The 17,756-nt window shown below is 42.2% G+C and overlaps 2 protein-coding genes across 10 annotated transcripts in view; both read right to left on the bottom strand.

Annotated features, from left to right (window-relative positions):
- Nucleotides 1-3,196: 3,196 nt before the first annotated feature.
- LOC6035154 (cell cycle checkpoint protein RAD17) lies at nt 3,197-5,093 on the bottom strand. Its single transcript, XM_038249324.1, has 3 exons — nt 4,948-5,093; nt 3,752-4,877; nt 3,197-3,696 (listed from the first exon to the last, which is right to left on the bottom strand). Exons 1-3 carry the CDS (start codon nt 5,038-5,040, stop codon nt 3,263-3,265), a joined length of 1,653 nt encoding a protein of 550 aa, XP_038105252.1. The 5' UTR covers nt 5,041-5,093; the 3' UTR covers nt 3,197-3,262.
- Nucleotides 5,094-11,621: 6,528 nt separating this feature from the next.
- LOC6035155 (proline-rich protein 36) overlaps nt 11,622-17,756 on the bottom strand; it is a 239,271-nt gene continuing 233,136 nt past the window's right edge. For 8 of the 9 annotated variants that reach the window (XM_038249170.1, XM_038249166.1, XM_038249172.1 and 5 more), the window contains 3 exons: nt 17,099-17,378; nt 16,739-16,865; nt 11,622-16,676 (listed from right to left, as the gene is read on the bottom strand). In XM_038249170.1, coding sequence (XP_038105098.1) covers nt 15,569-16,676; nt 16,739-16,865; nt 17,099-17,378 — 1,515 coding nt within the window. In that variant the 3' untranslated portion in view covers nt 11,622-15,568. The remainder of the gene's footprint in view (nt 16,677-16,738; nt 16,866-17,098; nt 17,379-17,756) is intronic. The other variant, XM_038249173.1, reaches the window with a different exon arrangement.

The raw sequence follows: 17,756 nt of genomic DNA, 5'->3' as shown, positions 1-17,756 counted from the left end.
TTTATCCATAAAAAACGCACCTGTATTCGACCGTACATTGATTGCTATTGCTTTAAAAAATTAAACACAACAGTAGTATGTGCGCTCACAGCATGATAGGCGGATAGAACAATTTTCCATGTCAAAATATCCAATGCGCCAAGGTAAACAATAATCATTGTTTACATTGGCGCATTGGTTAATTTAACATCGTAAATTATCCAACCCGCCACCCATCTGACAGAAGTCTGATTGGTTATAACGGTTTCTCTCTCCTCTCACGCGCTGGAAGCATTGAAATATTTCATGCTCTTCATCAGCTGTTGCCTACACGTTGCGAGAGGGTTGGACATACACTGTTATCAAAAAGTATTGTTTTTTAAATCGAGATTTAAATTTTATTTCATAAAGTTTTATGTGCAATGCCACATGAATATAGTCCAATGCGTTAAGTCTTATGTGCAAAATTTGTCCTATGAACGTGTCCTATGTGCACTCATAGGTTGTATGAACCAAATTGCTTCAGAACTAAGTGTAATATTAACTTTTATATGATCCCGAGTTGCACACTTGAAAAGCATAACTCTAGACCCATTTCGGCGTTTTCAGAATCGAAAAATACCCAAGCGTGTTTAAATGAGATTTAAAAATGTGCACCAAAACTTTGTCATCAAATTTCTCAGATTGAGGTTTTTGCACATAGGACCTTTTGAAACAGTACTCTAGTATTAATGTTTTGCTTCACAAGAGGAAGAAAATAAACAAACAACTGTCATCATGACAATCTCGCATAAGCAGAATCCATCTACAAGGTGTGTGTTGAAAAAGTCATCGAATTGGCAAAAGCTGTCAAAAGTACTTTAACTGCACGTTCATACAAAACTACTCAGATTTTGACAATACCGAACCTACTCAAGAATGAGTAAACGTGATAGATGTCAAGTACAGCTTAAAATCGTCCAACTCTGGCAGCTTTAAATAGAGTTATCTACTTGCGCACGTATAAGGCTTTCTAGGCCCAGTGAAAAAAATATAATTTAACTCAAAAATTACGAACTCCTCGTCACAGTGTCCTGATGCAAACAATGATCGAGCTGTAGCTGTCACAGCCCTGCGAAGTATGTTGGCTGACATATCGGGCAGTCAGTCAAATAAACCAGCTAAAAGTCACTTGATAAAAAAATTGCTAGAAAGAGATAGGAAACCTGATGCAAACAAACGTCCAGCTGTCATGTAAACATACTTTGAATGTGTTGGTAAATTTCTGACTAGAAAGCCTTATTGCGTGTACGTACACGAAAAAGATTGAGGTTAAATTTTGTACCGGCCAGCAAAACCAAATGGTGCGTTAGTGTGCGTACGCGAAACGTCATAAAGCTCTATTTCCATCGGTAATCTAATGTTGGCGTCTCAGCACTTTGGTGTTCGATTACCTACATCAGCCATTCTCAACCTTCTTCTACGCTGGTACCCCCTGCCATGTAAATCAAGTAGGCCCGGTACCCCCGTTGAGAATCTCTGACCTACATCAATTAAAAAGCGATTTCTACCCATATCAAGTAATAAAATTTATTTAATTTTATTTAATAGCTTGAAGGTAAATGAGCGAGCATGTTTCTACCAAAACATTTTCAAAACAATTTGTTTAGGTAGTGGGTTAGGACCGAGTCCTTAACCTGCCAAACATACGTGACTTTCCCTTAAAACATTTTTTTTAAGGTGATATTTCAAAAACCAGCTCCTTCATGAGGATGTAAAATATTTTCAATTAAAAATGTCTTTTTGGTTCAAATTAATCTTTTGTGATAAAGGTATTCGGATATTTTCAATGAAAATATTTTTTTTTTTAAATTTTAGAATATACAATAACTATTTCAAAGGGCTAAAACCCAAGAGTGTACCACTTCAAGATTCGGGCTTGGGTCTAGCTCGGTTCCAGAACTGTTGAGCCGCGAGCCAACATTTCTGCAAAATTTGAGTATATTTGTTGAGAGTGTAACATTTGACGTTTAGAAAAGCCAGTCTCTTTTTGATGCTGATTGTTAATCTTTTCAACAAAATTTGTCGTTTCCAACGACCGAGTCCAATAAGGAACTGACCGTACAATATTTTCCGAGATAAATTTAAGGCTTTGGGAGCGTTCTTTTATTACGTAACGCGAAAAATCGAACTTTAAGACCCCCTCCCCCCCCTCGTAACAAAATTTCCATACAAATTTTAAAAATTTTGTATGGAGCGTAACACGGCTTCCGACCCCCCCTCCCCCCCGACTGCGTTACGTAATAAAAGAACGCTCCCTTTCTGGTCGAAAATTTACTATAACACACTCACACCTCTGAGCAGGGTTACCAGTTCAAAATTCGAAAAATTTGGCAAAGTATAGATTAAAAATCTTGAAAAATCTGGCAGACGAAAATCTAACAATGTAGTGAAGGGGAGGGGTGATATAAATTATTTCTAATGTTTGTAGAATTCAGATGGTTTAACTGATTTTATGGCCTCAAAAATGTTAAATTTACATTTTCGATAAGAAAAACACGTTTTTATTTATATTTATTTTTTGGTTTTCAATAAAATTCGATCATTTTAATAAAAAAAAATTGTTCAAAAATGGCATAAAGTGAAAAATCTGTCAAAATCTGACACAGAGAAAGGTGAATCTTTATGCTGGCTGACACTTGAAAAATCTGGCATTTCCAGATTTATCTGACAACCTGCCAACCCTGCCTCTGAGTGCCACAGCCCAGTCACGACGTTCTAGCAGGATTCTAACAGAGTTCTCACAGAGCTGGATATTGTTACAGCATTCTAGCAGAAATGTTTCACCGTTCTAGCAGGATTCTGGCAGAACCAGCTCTGCTAGAATATTTCGTGACTGGCAGAAGTTGGTTTGTTTGCACCAGATTTGCTTTCTCTTTCTAGCAAAACTTTTTTGTCATGCCAAATTTTAACATACAAAAAATAAAATGCTCAATTTCAAATTCAATAAAATTAAAAGTTTATAATTTATAATATAAAATATCTGAAATTGAAAAATTAAAATGATAGAAATTTAAGACATTTAAAAATTTAAAGTTCCAAAATTTCAAACCTCAAAATTTTTGAAAATTTTAGGAACAAATAATAAAAAATAGTTTAAAAAATCAATAAAATTCTGAAATATTCTTAGATCGATCGAAATCTATGGGAGTTTTAATTTCAAGAATCAAAAATTAGCTTTAATTGAATAACTTATTATTTTTATTTTAACTCATTTTAATAATTAAAATAACCCAACACAGCTTCACACCTTCCCCGCCAAAATGATATCCAGATACTTTTTGTAATCGGTCATAAACAGCCCCGCCGACACCGAGGACGTTTCCAGCCCGTACTTCTTCAACTGCACCTCATGACCCGCAACGCTCGGCCGCTGGTACGCCTTCGTTTTCCGTATCTGGTGCCAGCCGCTGGCCGTCTTCCGGTTGCACACCATCATCCCGCGGATGGCCACGTTCAGCGCATGGCCCGCCAGTTGATCCTCGCGGTACTCGCTCATGATGATGTCGGCGACGCTGAGCGCGTCCGCCGCCCCGCAAATATCGTCAATGTCCGTGAAGCGCAGCACGTAGTTCGAGTGCGCGAGGGAAATCAGCCCGTGCGGCTGCGAGGTGAACGCCTCTGCGAGGGTTTCCGGCGAGTGCTGGAAGCGGTCCGGTTGGCCGGGGACGCGTTCCACTGGAATTTGGATCTTTTGTTAGAAAATTTCTTACAATTGACTCAAGCAACCTACTCTTTGGATGAAACACCCTGCCGAGGGCGTGAAACAGCGTCAGACTTTCGGCGCAGCCGACCGACTTGAGTTTGCTTTCTTTCTTCTTGCCGCGACCTCCGGTCGCAACACCGGAACTGTTCAGCACCTCCCCGGCGTTGAGCTGCTCCGTGCTCAGTCGGGGCGCATTCTTCAGCGACGCAAAGTGCAAGTTAAGCGTCACACTGCGCAAATCTCCCTGCGACGAGAGCACGACACTGTCGATCATGTCCTGCGGCGGAACGCGATACTGGCGGGACATTTCCGGCCCGACCATCAGCGACGTCAGCCGCTTGATGGCCTTCTTCATGAGGGTCGTCGACACGGCGTTGAACGTGATGTGGTGGACTTTGAAATCGTTGAGAACTGCCGGAGTGAACAGGTTGAACACGATGTCCAGCTTTTTGTTGGAGGTTTCGGTGGCGATGAAGACCAGCGGTGAAGCGCCTAGCCTTTGGTAGGTTTCCAGCGTACTTCGGAACGCCTCCGGGTCACGCAGAAAAACATTCGGAATGTCCTTAACCAACAGCAGCTTTTCCTTAGAATCCATTTCCAGAATCGAACAATATCGCGAGCTCTTGTACAAAAACTTCTCAAACTGAGTCTTGCGATTCTCCCTGTAAGTGACCTCCTCTCGCCCACCCTCAAAGTCGTAATTATCGTGGAAGAACATGTCCACATCGACCGGGGTGGTCCACTCCGTGACCTCGTAGCCCAGCTCCTCCGTGACGATCTTAATCGCAGTGCTCTTTCCACATCCCGGTGGTCCACTAATCAGCAGAATCGCCACCGGTTCCGTGCCCTTGACGCGGTCGTACGTCTTGAGCCAGTGCTGTATCTCCTCTAGCTTTTTGGGGTGGACCGCAAGGTCCGCCAGCTTTTTCGGTGCCAAATCGACGGACCAATCCGGAACACGGGATTGAGCGGAAGATTCCTTCTTTGAAGATGGTTGAGAGAAGATGCTTGTTCGAGTGGTTAACTTGGATCGCTTCGTTGCAGGAGCTGTGGCTGGGAGGGTGGTTGTTGACATTGGGACGGAATCGCTTCGTTTGACCGGTGCCGGGGAAGGACCCGTGTCGAAGGCGGAGGAAAACCATCGTTTGGATTTCTGGAAAGTGATTTAAGATTGATGAAGTTGCGCTTTGCGATGGGTAACCGAATTTAGTGTAATTATTTACGTTTGAAGACATTGAAGAACTGGTCACAATCTGAAGATGGGAACAAACTAAAAAAAACGATAATCTCCCAAGTTTTTTAACACAAAATTGCATTCAGATTCTGAAGATTCTATAAAAACAAACTTCTTTTTTGAAATCTGAAATGACATTTGTAGGTGGATTCTGCCATTTGAATTCACTTTTGATGTGCACGCTTCGCTAAAATTACCTATATTTACTAGAAATCGAGTCAGAAATTCCCAAATGATGGGTCATTAAATTTTCAAGTCTTTCGCAGGTTGTTTATTTTCTACTCCATTTAGCATGAACAGGCGCCCAAGAAAAATGTGATTTGTTTCTTTTGAGCAATTCTCTCAGATTTTTTTTTTTATTTGTGAAATTGTTTATTTAGGTCCCCTTAGCTGTAAGTAAACTGGTTCGGACCGGGTTGTAGTTGTAATTTACATTTTAACTTAAGGCTATAGTAAATTAACAGTTTAATCAAAAGAGATAATGGCATTAAGCGCCGAGTTCTCCCTGAGATTCTCTCAGATTTCGGTCATTCGATTTTTTTTTTGTATTTTTTTATCCAGCTGAAACTTTTTTGGTGCCTTCGATATGCCCAAAGAAGCCATTTTGCATCATTTGTTTGTCCATATAATTTTCCATACAAATTTGGCAGCAAGCCATACAAAAATGATGTATGAAAATTCAAAAATCTGTATATTGTGAAGGATTTTTTGATCGATTTGGTGTCTTCGGCAAAGTTGTAGGTATGAATATGAACTACACTGAAAAAAAATGATGCACGGTAAAAAAAATTGGTGATTTTTTATTTCACTTTTTGTTACTAAAACTTGATTTGCAAATAAACACTATTTTTATATTTTTTTATTTTTTGATATGTTTTAGAGGACATCAAATACTAACTTTTCAGAAATTTCCAGGTTGTGCAAAAAATCTTTGAGCGAGTTATGAATTTTTGAATCAATACTGATTTTTTCAAAAAATCGAAAAATTGGTCGCAAAAATTTTTCAACTTCATTTTTCGATGTGAAATCAAATTTGCAATCAAAAAGTACTTTAGTGAAATTTTGATAAAATGCACCGTTTTCAAGTTAAATTCATTTTTAGGTGACTTTTTTGAAAATAGTCGCAGTTTTTCATTTTTTTTAATTAGTGCACATGTTTGCCCACCTTTGAAAAAAAATTTTTTGGAAAGCTCTATATATAAAGCTCTCTATTTTTTCTCTACATTTTGCATTCTTGAATTTTGTTGATACGACCCTTAGTTGCTGAGATATTGCCATGCAAAGGTTTAAAAACAGGAAATTTGATGTTTTCCAAGTCCCACCCAAACAACACACCATTTTCTAATGTCAATATCTTAGCAACTAATGATCCGATTTTCAATGTTGAAATATAAAACATTCGTAAAATTTCCCGATCTTTTAAAAAAAATATTTTCAAAATTTTTAAACCAAGACTAACATTTTAAAAGGGCGTAATATTGAATGTTTGGCCCTTTTGAAATGTTTCAGTCGGATAAAAAAATACAAAAATTAAAATTTAAGAGAAAAGACCGATTTCGTAGAGAATTGCTCCTTGTAGATTTTCGCAAATTATTCCGCGATTTTTAAATTTGTAGTTTTTGTTTTGGATTTGGAAACCTTGTCCATATGTTCCCTATATCAAAAGAGGCAATTTTGCATCCTAGGTTTTCCCATACAAGACTCGATATATCGGATTACCCCAACCCCCTGTGGTTGGTGTGGTAGAAAAATATATAGGAATCTGTATCTTGAGATGGTATTTTCTGATCGATTTGGTGTCCTCGACAAAGTTGTAAATTATAAACAGGACTGTTTAGAAAAAAAAAGCTACACTCTAAAAAAACATTTTTCATTTAAGTTGGTTTTACTAAATGTTGGATTACCAAAATATGTTTTTAAAAATTTCTATTATTTATATATAGTTTTTGGTGCAAATTTGGTTCCATAAATGGAATCTATGGAAAAAAAATGCAATCGAAAAGTTAATAAATTGACATTTTTTGATGAAGTGCACCATCTTGCATACACTTTTAGGTTATAATATTTGAATTGAAATTGAATTTGAACAGTTTTGGTTTTTTGATACCTAATGAATGTAATTTTATTACGAAAACTATTGGATCGATTTTCAATGTTAAAAATGAAAGTTTTGTGAAATCTTCTGATCTATTCATAAAAAATAAATTCAAAATAAAAAAAATGATCTTTAATTTGAAATCAGAAAATTTATGTATTTGTAGTCCTATGATTGATATAAAATTTTAGTATTATTTTCATTGAAAAGATCAGAAAATTTCACAAAAGTTTAATTTTTAACATTTAAAATCGAACCAATAGTTGTCAAAATATTGTCAATTAAAAATAACAGGCTAATTTTAGATGACACTTAAAAAAACTTTTTTTCATCGATCTCATTCTTTGTGAGGCTTTGGAAACTAATTGTCCAATTTTCAAAGTTTCAGTGAGAAAATGTAGGAAATTTTCTCAGCTTTTCTGATTTTGTTTCAGGGGTGCTTTTTTTCAAAAAGTATTTTTCAAATAAAAAAAAAATAAAAATATTAATCCAAAATAAGCTATAACTTTAAAACGGTACATTTTATCCTACATTACTTTCTGGGTGTAAATTCAATTCGGTTTTTTAGAAATGTTTTTTTTAATTTGTCCGTTTTTTCGAATTGTAAAAAATATATCTCCGGAACCAGATTTTGGACTATCATGCACTATGGCTCAAAAGATGTTTTATTTAAATTGGTCGGTTTTGTTTTCCGTGTACATATTTTTTCGAAAAGTCTTAATGACCAAAGACATCAAATCGATCAGAAAATGTCTTCTCAAGATACAGAATTTCATACATTAACACACCCATTTTGTAAAACCAGTCCTCAAAAATGTAACTAGTAGGACAAAAGAAGATGCAAAATGGCTTCTTTTGACAGAAGGAAAACAAGGACAAAGTTTCTCCAAATAACTAAAATTAATTTCATGAACCGAACTAAAATTAATTTCATGAATACAGTCCAGACTCGATTATCCGAAGGCATCGGCAAAAAATCACTTTGGAGAAAAAAAATCTTTTTGTTGTCTAATTTTTGATTGCCGAGCTCGGATATGCCCTTAAACTACGCAAAATGATTTAGAATTTTTAAATCCAAGATGGCGACCAAAATGGCGGTGATGTCATATTGAAAAAAATGCATTTTATTTTGTAATAGGCAATCAAGAAAATGAAACAATACTAAAAAAAGATTTTGTTCGTGTGGGACTTCAAACTACAAACATTAGGATAATCGTAACTTAGGATAATCGAGGCTTCTGATTATCGAGTTTGGACTGTACAGTCATCCCTCATATTCGGAACAGTTAACAGATCGGCCAATGTTCGAAAAATCCTAGAAAATCGATAATTGAACTTAATGATTCGCTTTTACCTTCATTTGAAAGCTGTGCTTGCGTGAAGTGTCCAAAACACGACGTCAAGATTGTCATCGGCGACTTAAACGCTCAAGTCGGCCAGGAGGAGGAGTTTAGACCGATTATTGGGAGGTTCAGCGCTCACCAGCAGACGAATGAGAACGGCCTACGACTCATCGATTTCGCTACCTCCCGAAACATGGCCATACGTAGTATCTTCTTCCAGCACACCTCCCTATACAAGTACACCTGGAGATCACCAAACGACACGGAGACGCAAATCGACCATGTTCTCATCGATGGTCGGCACTTCTCGGACATAATCGACGTCAGAACCTACCGTGGCGCTGACATCGACTCGGACCACTACCTGGTGGTGGCAAAGCTGCGCCAACGCCTGTCCGAGGTCAACAAGATCCGGTACCGTCGCCCGCAGCGGTATAACCTGGAGCGACTCAAGGACCATGAGGTCGCTACCCAGTACGCGCGGGAACTCGAAGCTGCGTTGCCTGACGAGGGTGAGCTCGACGAAGCCCCTCTGGAGGCCTGCTGGAGCCATATGGAAGCAGCCATCAACGCAGCGGCATCGAGCGCCATCGGGTACGTGGACCGAGTTCGACGGAACGGCTGGTTCGACGAGGAATGTCAGGCGATTTGGGACGAGAAGAAGGCAGCGCGGGACAAGTGGCTGCTGCACAACACCCGTGGGAACAAGGAGTCGTACAAACAGTTGCGAAGACAGCAAACCCATCTCTTCCGGGATAAGAAGCGCCGCTTGGAAGAGTTGGAGTGCCAGGACATGGAACAGTTGTATCGCTCCAACGAAACGCGCAAGTTCTATAAGAAACTCAGTCAATCCCGGACTGGCTTCATGCCGCGAGCCGAAATGTGCCGGGATAAGGACGGAGGCATCTTGACGGACGAGCGTGAGGTGATCGAAAGGTGGAAGCAGCACTTCGACGAGCACCTGAACGGCCCAGAGGCGGAGTACCAGGGCGACGGGGGAAACGACGTCAGCGGTATGGTGGACGGCGAGGACGAGCCAGCACCCACGATGAGGGAAGTTAAGGATGCCATCAAGAAGCTGAAGAACAACAAAGCAGCGGGTAAGGATGGTATCGGTGCTGAACTCATCAAGATGGGCCCGGACAAGCTGGCGGCCTGTCTACACCGGCTGATAGTCAAGGTCTGGGACACAGAACAGCTACCGGAGGAGTGGAAAGAGGGAGTAATATGCCCGATCTACAAGAAGGGGGACAAGTTGGAATGTGAGAACTATCGAGCCATCACTATTCTCAACGCGGCCTACAAAGTGTTGTCTCAGATCATCTTCTGTCGTCTGTCGGAGCGAGCAAAGGATTTCGTTGGGCCGTACCAAGCCGGTTTTGTGGAGGGGAAATCGACGACGGACCAAATCTTTTTGCTACGCCAAATCCTCCAAAAATGTCGCGAGTACCAGATCCCGACGCACCACCTGTTCATCGATTTCAAAGCCGCGTACGACTCGGTCGATCGCGAAGAGCTATGGAAGATCATGTACGAGAACGGCTTTCCCGGGAAGCTGATCAGACTGGTGAAATCGACGATGGACGGGGCGCGGTGCAGTGTGAAGATTTCGGGAGCGATGTCCGACCCGCTCGAATCGCGCAAGGGACTGCGACAAGGCGACGGTATCTCCGGCCTCTGTTTCAACATTGGGCTTGAAGGTGTAATGAGGCGGGCGGGCTTCAACATGCGGGGCACGATTATCAACCGATCCAGCCAATTCATCTGCTATGCCGACGACATGGACATTGTCGGCAGGACGTTCGAAGAGGTGGCCAGGAGGTACACCGAATTGAAGCGGGAAGCAGAGAAGGTTGGATTGAAGGTGAATGTGGCGAAGACGAAATATCTGCTGGCAGGAGGAACCGAGTCCCTTAGGGCTCGCATAGGACCGAACGTGACGATCGACGGCGACGAGTTCGAGGTCGTGGAGGAGTTTGTGTACCTCGGATCGTTGGTTACGTCGGACAACAACTGCAGCAGAGAAATTCGGAGGCGCATCATCACCGGTAGTCGTGCCTACTATGGACTCCACAAGACCCTACGGTCTGGTCACCTTTCCCGGCGTACAAAGTGTACCATGTACGAAACGCTGATAAGACCCGTCGTCCTCTACGGGCACGAGACGTGGACGATGCTCGAGGAGGACCTGCAAGCGCTTGAAGTTTTTGAGCGACGAGTGCTTAGGACGATCTTTGGCGGCGTGCGTGAGAACACTGTATGGAGGAGAAGGATGAACCACGAGCTGGCGCAACTCTACGGCAAGCCAAGTATTCGGAAGGTCGCCAAGGCTGGCCGAATCCGGTGGGCCGGACACGTCGCAAGAATGCCGGACGCGCTGGATGCGCGCCAACCGAACCAGACTATCAATCCGGTGAAGTTGGTGTTTAATTCGGAGCCGGCTGGAACGCGGCGGAGGGGGGCGCAACGTGCACGGTGGTTGAACCAAGTGGAGGAAGATCTGGAAAGTGTGGGAGTTCCGCAGCGGAATTGGAGAGTAGCAGCCCAGGACCGAGTCCAGTGGCAGCGCATCTGGAGACAGCTCATGACCCGGAGGTTGTACGAGCAGTAAAAGTAAAGTAGTAAGTAAAGTAAGCTTGCGATCTTTCTAATGCTGTTTCGAACAACTGCAAATTTTATTTTTTATATCAAGTTTTTGAAGAAAAACTCTGACCCTTGAAATCCACAAATTCGGAACACAAATTTCTTACGATGTAAACAAACTTGTTTTCTCTCCAGGGGTACATATTTTTTTACAAAATAATGACTTCACATTCTGAAACCAATAAAACTCATGCTTAGTAATGTTTTATGAATGGTCTGATAACTTTTTTTTGTGAAAATATCAGTTAAATTCAGGTGTCCCACAATTATGAAACAGGCAATTTGGAGGCAGAGTTTTGCTGCTCTGAATAAAATAGTCTCGAAATGCAGTTTTTTGTTTTAAAAGAACTACTTTTATTAATGAGAATAAAGAGAATGTCCAAATAAAAGTCCTAAAATAGTAGGGTCGACAGAAAAGATAGATTTGGCATGCTATTGGCAAATTATCACAAAAGTGTTCCGAATTTGTGGGTGTTCCGAATATGTGGGATGACTGTATATTAAAAATAAAAAAAATCTTACAAAGGTTTTCACATTAAATGCTTCATCAAACACGAAATTTCAATATTTTTTAAATATTTATTTTTTCTTACTATTTTACTTTTTAATCATAATGATTTTGTGTTTTCCGTGTTGTCCTTTACCTTCCTTTTCTTAATCTCCACTGTTGCTCCTTACAATTACAAAGTTTTAATCTTATTCTTTTTTTTGTGTGTTGACTCTGTTTTTTTTTCTCTTCTTTTCTCTCTGCTGTGTTAATGTTTTGTTTCTCTCTCTTTCTCATTATTTGTATCGTCTCGTGAGAGTTTCACCTTTACAATTTGCTGGTGTGGGTGCGAGTGCGTGACGTCATCTGTTGATATCCCTTGTTGCGCACAGCCTACACCCAGACACCAAGTTCGGAACGTTTCGGTAACAAAGTAGAAGGCCAGTATAACAAGTAACCAATGGGGAGGAACAATAATAACCAACGAATAGATTTAGAGTGACAGGGAAGAAAAGGGAGGGTGAAACTGAAAAAAAAATATAAAAACGCAAGTAACTTGGTATTTTTTTTAAGTATGCATGTTTTTATTCGTAAAAATAATAAAATAATTGATAGACGACAAAATTAATAAATTGATTGATTTGCATTTTTTCTTTTTATTTTTTAAAAAATGACTATCAAATAAATAAAAAATGGGACAATTAAATTAAACTATGACCTAACCAAATGCTCTAGCAATGTAGAACACAAAAACGACGCGTTGTACACAATTTGTTATAATTACAGTTAGAGAAAGAATTTGTTTCGTTTATTGTTTCCCTTCTTTTTTGTTTAATTTGCTTACGATTTCACTTTCGTCCCGCTTCGTTTCTCTCTCTCACACTCGCGCGCTCTCTCTTTCAATGTTGTCTTATTTTCTTGCACAAATGTAATTGTATATTTACCACTGTTTTTATGCATTCTTTTGAGACGCTTGAAATTTCTTTGCGCGTCATCATTGATTTAGCGTGTGTGTGTTTGTTAAATTTCTTCTAATTGCTACACAATCCGGTTTTATTTTCCTCTTACCTTTTGCACATTCATCCTTTTTTTTTTGTCTGTCTGTGCTCCGCCGAATTTTAGGTTTTTAATTATTTTTTTCTTTAATTTACATTATCAATAATAATTATCTCTCACATCGATTCATAGTCTGACTGCTTCTAGCTCATATCTATGTGTGTGGGTGAGTGTCAGAGTGTGTGATTTTACATGATTACTAATCACCGTTTTTTTTATGCATGGGTTAGTTTCGCTCTCGCTCGCACCAATACTTACAAATTCTCGCTCGCACGCTCATGCTCACTACCACACTAACGAATTTTTAGACCTATGGGTGTGTGTGTGTTTTCAGAAAATTACTTTTCCACATTCATTCTTTGTTATTCCACGATTTCTAATTTTCAACTTCGCAGATAAATTATTAGGTTTTTTTTTTATCTCGTCTTGTCGTGTTTAGAGTTCAGTTTTCTTTAGTTTTGTTTCTCTCATTTTTTGTTTGTTTTGTTTGTGAGTGCTTTTGTTTTATATTCTTTGCTACGACGCCTTACACGCTAAGGAAAATTTTTACATATAAACAGTTTGTTTTTTTTTCTTCTTTTTATGCCTTTCTGATCTACTCAATTGTGTTTGTGTGTATGCTTGGTTTCTCGTAATGTTGTGTTGTGAGTTTCGCTTTGTGGGAAGGTGATTGAAAAGGGTCTAAAATCTTTAAAATAATAAAAAATAGTAACGAAATTAAGTAAAGTTGAGATTCTTAGCACGCCCAAAATAGATAACGTAAAATAGTTTCTTTTTTCTAGTTTGCGTTTTAAACGCACGAAATACTAATACTTTTTTCGAGCCAATTTCAATAAAATTTAAAATTTCGATGAAAAAACATGACGTGTGTCTGTGTCTGTCTGTAAGTGTGTTATTGTTTTGATCTCCGCGCGTACAAAAACGACTCTAAAAACAGAGAGAGCGAATAACGTTTTGCCACCAGCTCCGGAGGCACCCCAAAGTCGACTCGAGGGGTGTGTTCGTGACTGACGTCACGGGATCTCCGAAGCGGCAGCAGGACGCGTCCTGTCGCACTTTTTTTTCTTGCTTTTTATTCGATAGTAAAACTTGAAAGCGCCCCTCGGTTAGTTTGTTTGCAGCGGTACGGTTAAAAATGGAAACCCACTACTACTGGTAAAAACACAGCTATTAGATTTTGTTTTCATTCTGTAATGTTTATGTTTGTTTGGGCTGGTTTGAGTGTGATGATAATTGAAACGCTTTTGTTTTATTTTTGGTTTGTGTTTGCGGTTGCTTCCGCAGGACCTGGTTTGTTGTGATAATTTCATTAAGAAATGAGAAACGGAAAATTGAACAGTAATTTTCACTGAACAATCACGATTGCGTTAAATTTGGCAACACTTGCAGATTGCGTTTGCAAAACTACTCAAAATTGAGTAGATCCATCTCCTGTCAAGTCAAGCTAAGTTGTTCCGCGTGAGCGTGTGAAGACGGAATGCTGTCAGTCTTTCACAACTGACAGCTCTCACATTGCAGCGGAGCTTCCTGCGATCAAAACGTGTTTTGATCTTGTTGTGTCAAGTGAAGTACAGAATTTTGTTAGGAAATGGAAAATATTGAGAAACCAATCGCTTTTGCTTGCACACAAAACTACGGATCTTCAACTCGAACGTCAAATCGGTGTTGCTCTACGGAAGTGAGACTTGGTGCGAATCGAGTCAGAACACGTCGAAATTTCAGTGTTTGCGTCGCTTTCTTCAGCTTCAAACGCTTTCAAACATTTTGACAGATCTTTTATGGGAAGAGATCCGGGTAAAATCTTGAATGCGTAGACATCAAACCAAAGAAAAGTGAGGTTACGACACGAGTAGCGGAACAAGGTCGACGCGGTTGGAGAAGCTTCCTCCAAGAAATCATTACTGTTGAAGTGACGCTAGGCAAAAGAATAGAATTGAAAGTCACCAAATCGCCGTCATCGCAATGTCATCAGTGAAAACGTAAACAAAACACAACACAACGGACTGCCGCCCGTCAAACCAAGGAAAAACCACGAGTTTGATACTGAATTTGGTTTTAAAATTATAAAATCTTGTTCCCGGAGGTGGTGGTGGTATCGATTTGTGCCCCTCACCAAAGCGTCACGAAAACCAGGGTTTGAACAAAACTAACGTCGCCGGACCGGAAGTTAAAAACTACTATTTACAATCGATCGATCTCTTGTGTGACGTCGCGCGGTCGCGCTCGCAAACATTCGCGCATTCAAATATATAAATTAGATTTGCTTTTTTGTTGTTGTTGTTTTTACAAATATCACTACTTAACATTTACAATATATATAGTATATATAGTACATATGAATTAGTTGCTTTTTGTTGTTGCGGTTGCTGCTGTTGTTAATTTCCCTTCTGCTCTCTCTCTCTCTTTCTTGCAATAGTTTTGGTGCTTAACAACTAGAGAAAAAACCACTACTACGACGAGACGACGACGAAAACGCGGAACTCTCTCTCTCTCTCTCCGTAACTCGATTCGGGGGTTTGGCTTTCCAGTGAATTGGAAAGGAAATGCACAATTGTTTTGTTTTGCTCTCTATCTCTCTCGTTCTCTCTGAATATATATTAAATATCTCACTAATAATTTCCTGCTCCGCTCAACTTCTCGCTTGTTTTTGGGTGCGTTTCCGCTCGCACCCATCTCCCTCTCTCCCTCTCAGTTTTGCAGTCCTTCTCTCGAAAAACCCCGTTGTTTGCTTGTGTTTGTGTGTCCACAAATTGTGTGTTAATTGTAACGCTAATTACAAGTTAAAAATATCACCTTTTGTTGTTTTGCTTCGCCTCTCTCCTTCGTCCCTCTTACGCTCACGTTCAATCACAGGCGCGCTCTCTCTCCCCGCTCTCCGCTCCGTCACTCTCTCAATCCGGATTCGATTTTGATTTGATTGTGTTTGTGTTGGTCTGCTCCCTCAATCGTCATCGATGACGATCAATGATGCCGACGCCGACGACTATCATCGTGACTGGCACGAGTCTTCCTTTTTGTGCATGTCGACGGACACCGGCATCGGTCCGCCGGGCATTCCCGGCGGGACGGGTCCTCCGGGGGGGCCGCCTCCCGGTGCGGGTCCATTCGAGGGTCCGCCGCCGGGTCCACCCAGGTGCGACGAGGGAGGTTTCAGATTGCCGGGAGGCGGGCCCGGGGGTCCGCCCGGACCACCTGGCGCTCCCGGAGGCATCCGGTGGTGTGATTGGGGAGGTGGCGGCACCGGACTCGGTTCCTTGCTTCGGTAGTGCGCCGCGGATTGGGCCGCGTACAGCAGGGAGGCCTTGGCCTCTTCCGCCCGGTACACGTCCATGAGGGGGTTGTAACGAAGCTGGTGGAGGGACTCTAACCGGTAGTCGCGGAACGGATCCGGACCCCACGGCCCGGAGGGTGGAAAGTGCGGCGGTAGACCCATCGTGGGTGGCAACATGGACCGCGAGAATTGCGCTCCCGGAAGCATGTGCGCCGGATGTCGACCGGTCATGTACGGATGGGGCATCATTCCCGGATGGTACCGAGGGTCACCGGCCGCAGCAGCTGCCGCCGCCGCTGCCCCCATATTTCGCATCATCATCTCTTCGCCCTCCTTGCGTTCCTCCTTGATCCGGATGTCCAGATCGGAACCGTTCCTCAGCGGAGACCGGTCCCGCCCCACCATCGAGTTCGCACTGGCCGCCGCAGCCGCAGCCTTCGACTCACGCTGCTGCTGCTGCAACATCCGTTCCCGTTCCATCTCCCTCCGTTCCATTTCCCTGCGTTCCTTTTCCTTCCGCTCTCTTTCTCGTTCCCGCTCTCGCTGCTCCCTCTCCCGTTCCCGTTCCTGCTGTTCCTTCCTCAGCTTTTCCTCTCTCTCTCGTTCCCGCTGCTTGTCACGCTCTTCGCGCTCTCTCCGCTGCCGCTCTCGCTCGCGCTCCTCTCGCTCCCGCTGGCGCTCGCGTTCCTCCGCTTCCCGTCGGGCGGTTTCGGCCGCTATCGCCGGGTCCTGCTTGATGGTGGGTGGCCACGGTCCGGCCGCGCCCGGCGGTGGCTGCGGCGCGTACGAACCTACGCTGCGCGGTATTGCACTGGAAAGGGTTCTGAAATTTAGTAACGTGTGTTGGCGTACAAAAAAACAAAACAAAACGCCCGGGAAACTTACCTTCGCCACGGGTCGTGTAACGCGCCCGGAAGCTGAGATCCCATCTGCATTTCCCTCGAGAAGGGCGACATCCCGCCGAACGGCGATCCGCCGTACGGGGACGCGTACCGGCCGAAGGGGGAAACACCTGGAAACAACGGAACAACAACCCGTTAAAACAATCCAACATTTTCAAATAAAGGACGCATTAGACTATGACAAACAAACTCGCACTTTTTCTTGTTTGACAGATAGCCAAACTTGCAAACAAAGCAAAATGTATGCCGGCTGACGTTTCTGCCAAACTGTCAAAAAGTTTGTTTGTTTGCTTATTTGTTTGTTTGTTTGTTGTAGTCTAATACGTCCTTAAGCAACTCATACCTAAATGACTAGCGGCCGAACCCATGAAGCTCGGGGGCAGCGGGGCCGACTCGTACGGGTTGCCGGGTCGGCCGGGCATCCCCGTCGGCGGGTACGCCGACGAGGGCAGGTCGTGGGGCCGCACCAGACCGCCGGACGAGGGCGGGTACATGTGGGACGGCGGCCGCAGCATGTCGCTCGCCGTCTTCATCGAGGCGGCCTTGTCCGGGTTCTGCTTGGCCTGGTGGTGGTAGATTTCCCACGCTATCCGCACGTGCATCGCGTTCCACTTGCCGGTTTTCTGAAGTGGAGAAATGGGAGAGGGGTAGGAAACGACCGTTGAGTAAAAGTGGATAAATTTCAAGGTTCGTGAAATATTTCAGCTGACAGTTGTGGTGACATAACGGCTACCGTTTTGAGCTTACCTTCTGAATATCATAGGAAAATGACTTACAGAATGACAGTGAACACAATCAAAACAAAGTGTGCGTGTTTGACAGTTTAGCAACGACATCCACCAAAATGTCATTGAAAATTGAAGCAGAATTGAAAATAAAACCTTGCGCAAATCATCTTGCTGGGAATGACAAGTTGGCGTAACAAAAAAAGGAGTTGAAAAATTTGCGCTGACAAATAAATCAGTCGTGTGTTTTGTTTGGAATTCAATAAGGCTTTCTAG

This window comes from Culex quinquefasciatus, chromosome 1, assembly GCF_015732765.1.
Source record: "Culex quinquefasciatus strain JHB chromosome 1, VPISU_Cqui_1.0_pri_paternal, whole genome shotgun sequence".
Lineage (NCBI taxonomy): Eukaryota > Metazoa > Arthropoda > Insecta > Diptera > Culicidae > Culex > Culex quinquefasciatus.
The sequence above is the reverse complement of the archived record's forward strand: the minus strand, read 5'-3'. Positions and strand labels throughout refer to the sequence as shown.

Bases quoted from the DNA above. Each gene is read 5' to 3' on its own strand.
- LOC6035154 (XM_038249324.1), bottom strand. From the start codon at position 5,040: ATGCAATTTTGTGTTAAAAAACTTGGGAGATTATCGTTTTTTTTAGTT. The intron at 4,878-4,947 runs GTAAATAATTAC...ATCACTTTCCAG, and splicing joins GTTCTTCAATGTCTTCAAAC to AAATCCAAACGATGGTTTTC. The intron at 3,697-3,751 runs GTAGGTTGCTTG...TCCAAATTCCAG, and splicing joins CAGGGTGTTTCATCCAAAGA to TGGAACGCGTCCCCGGCCAA.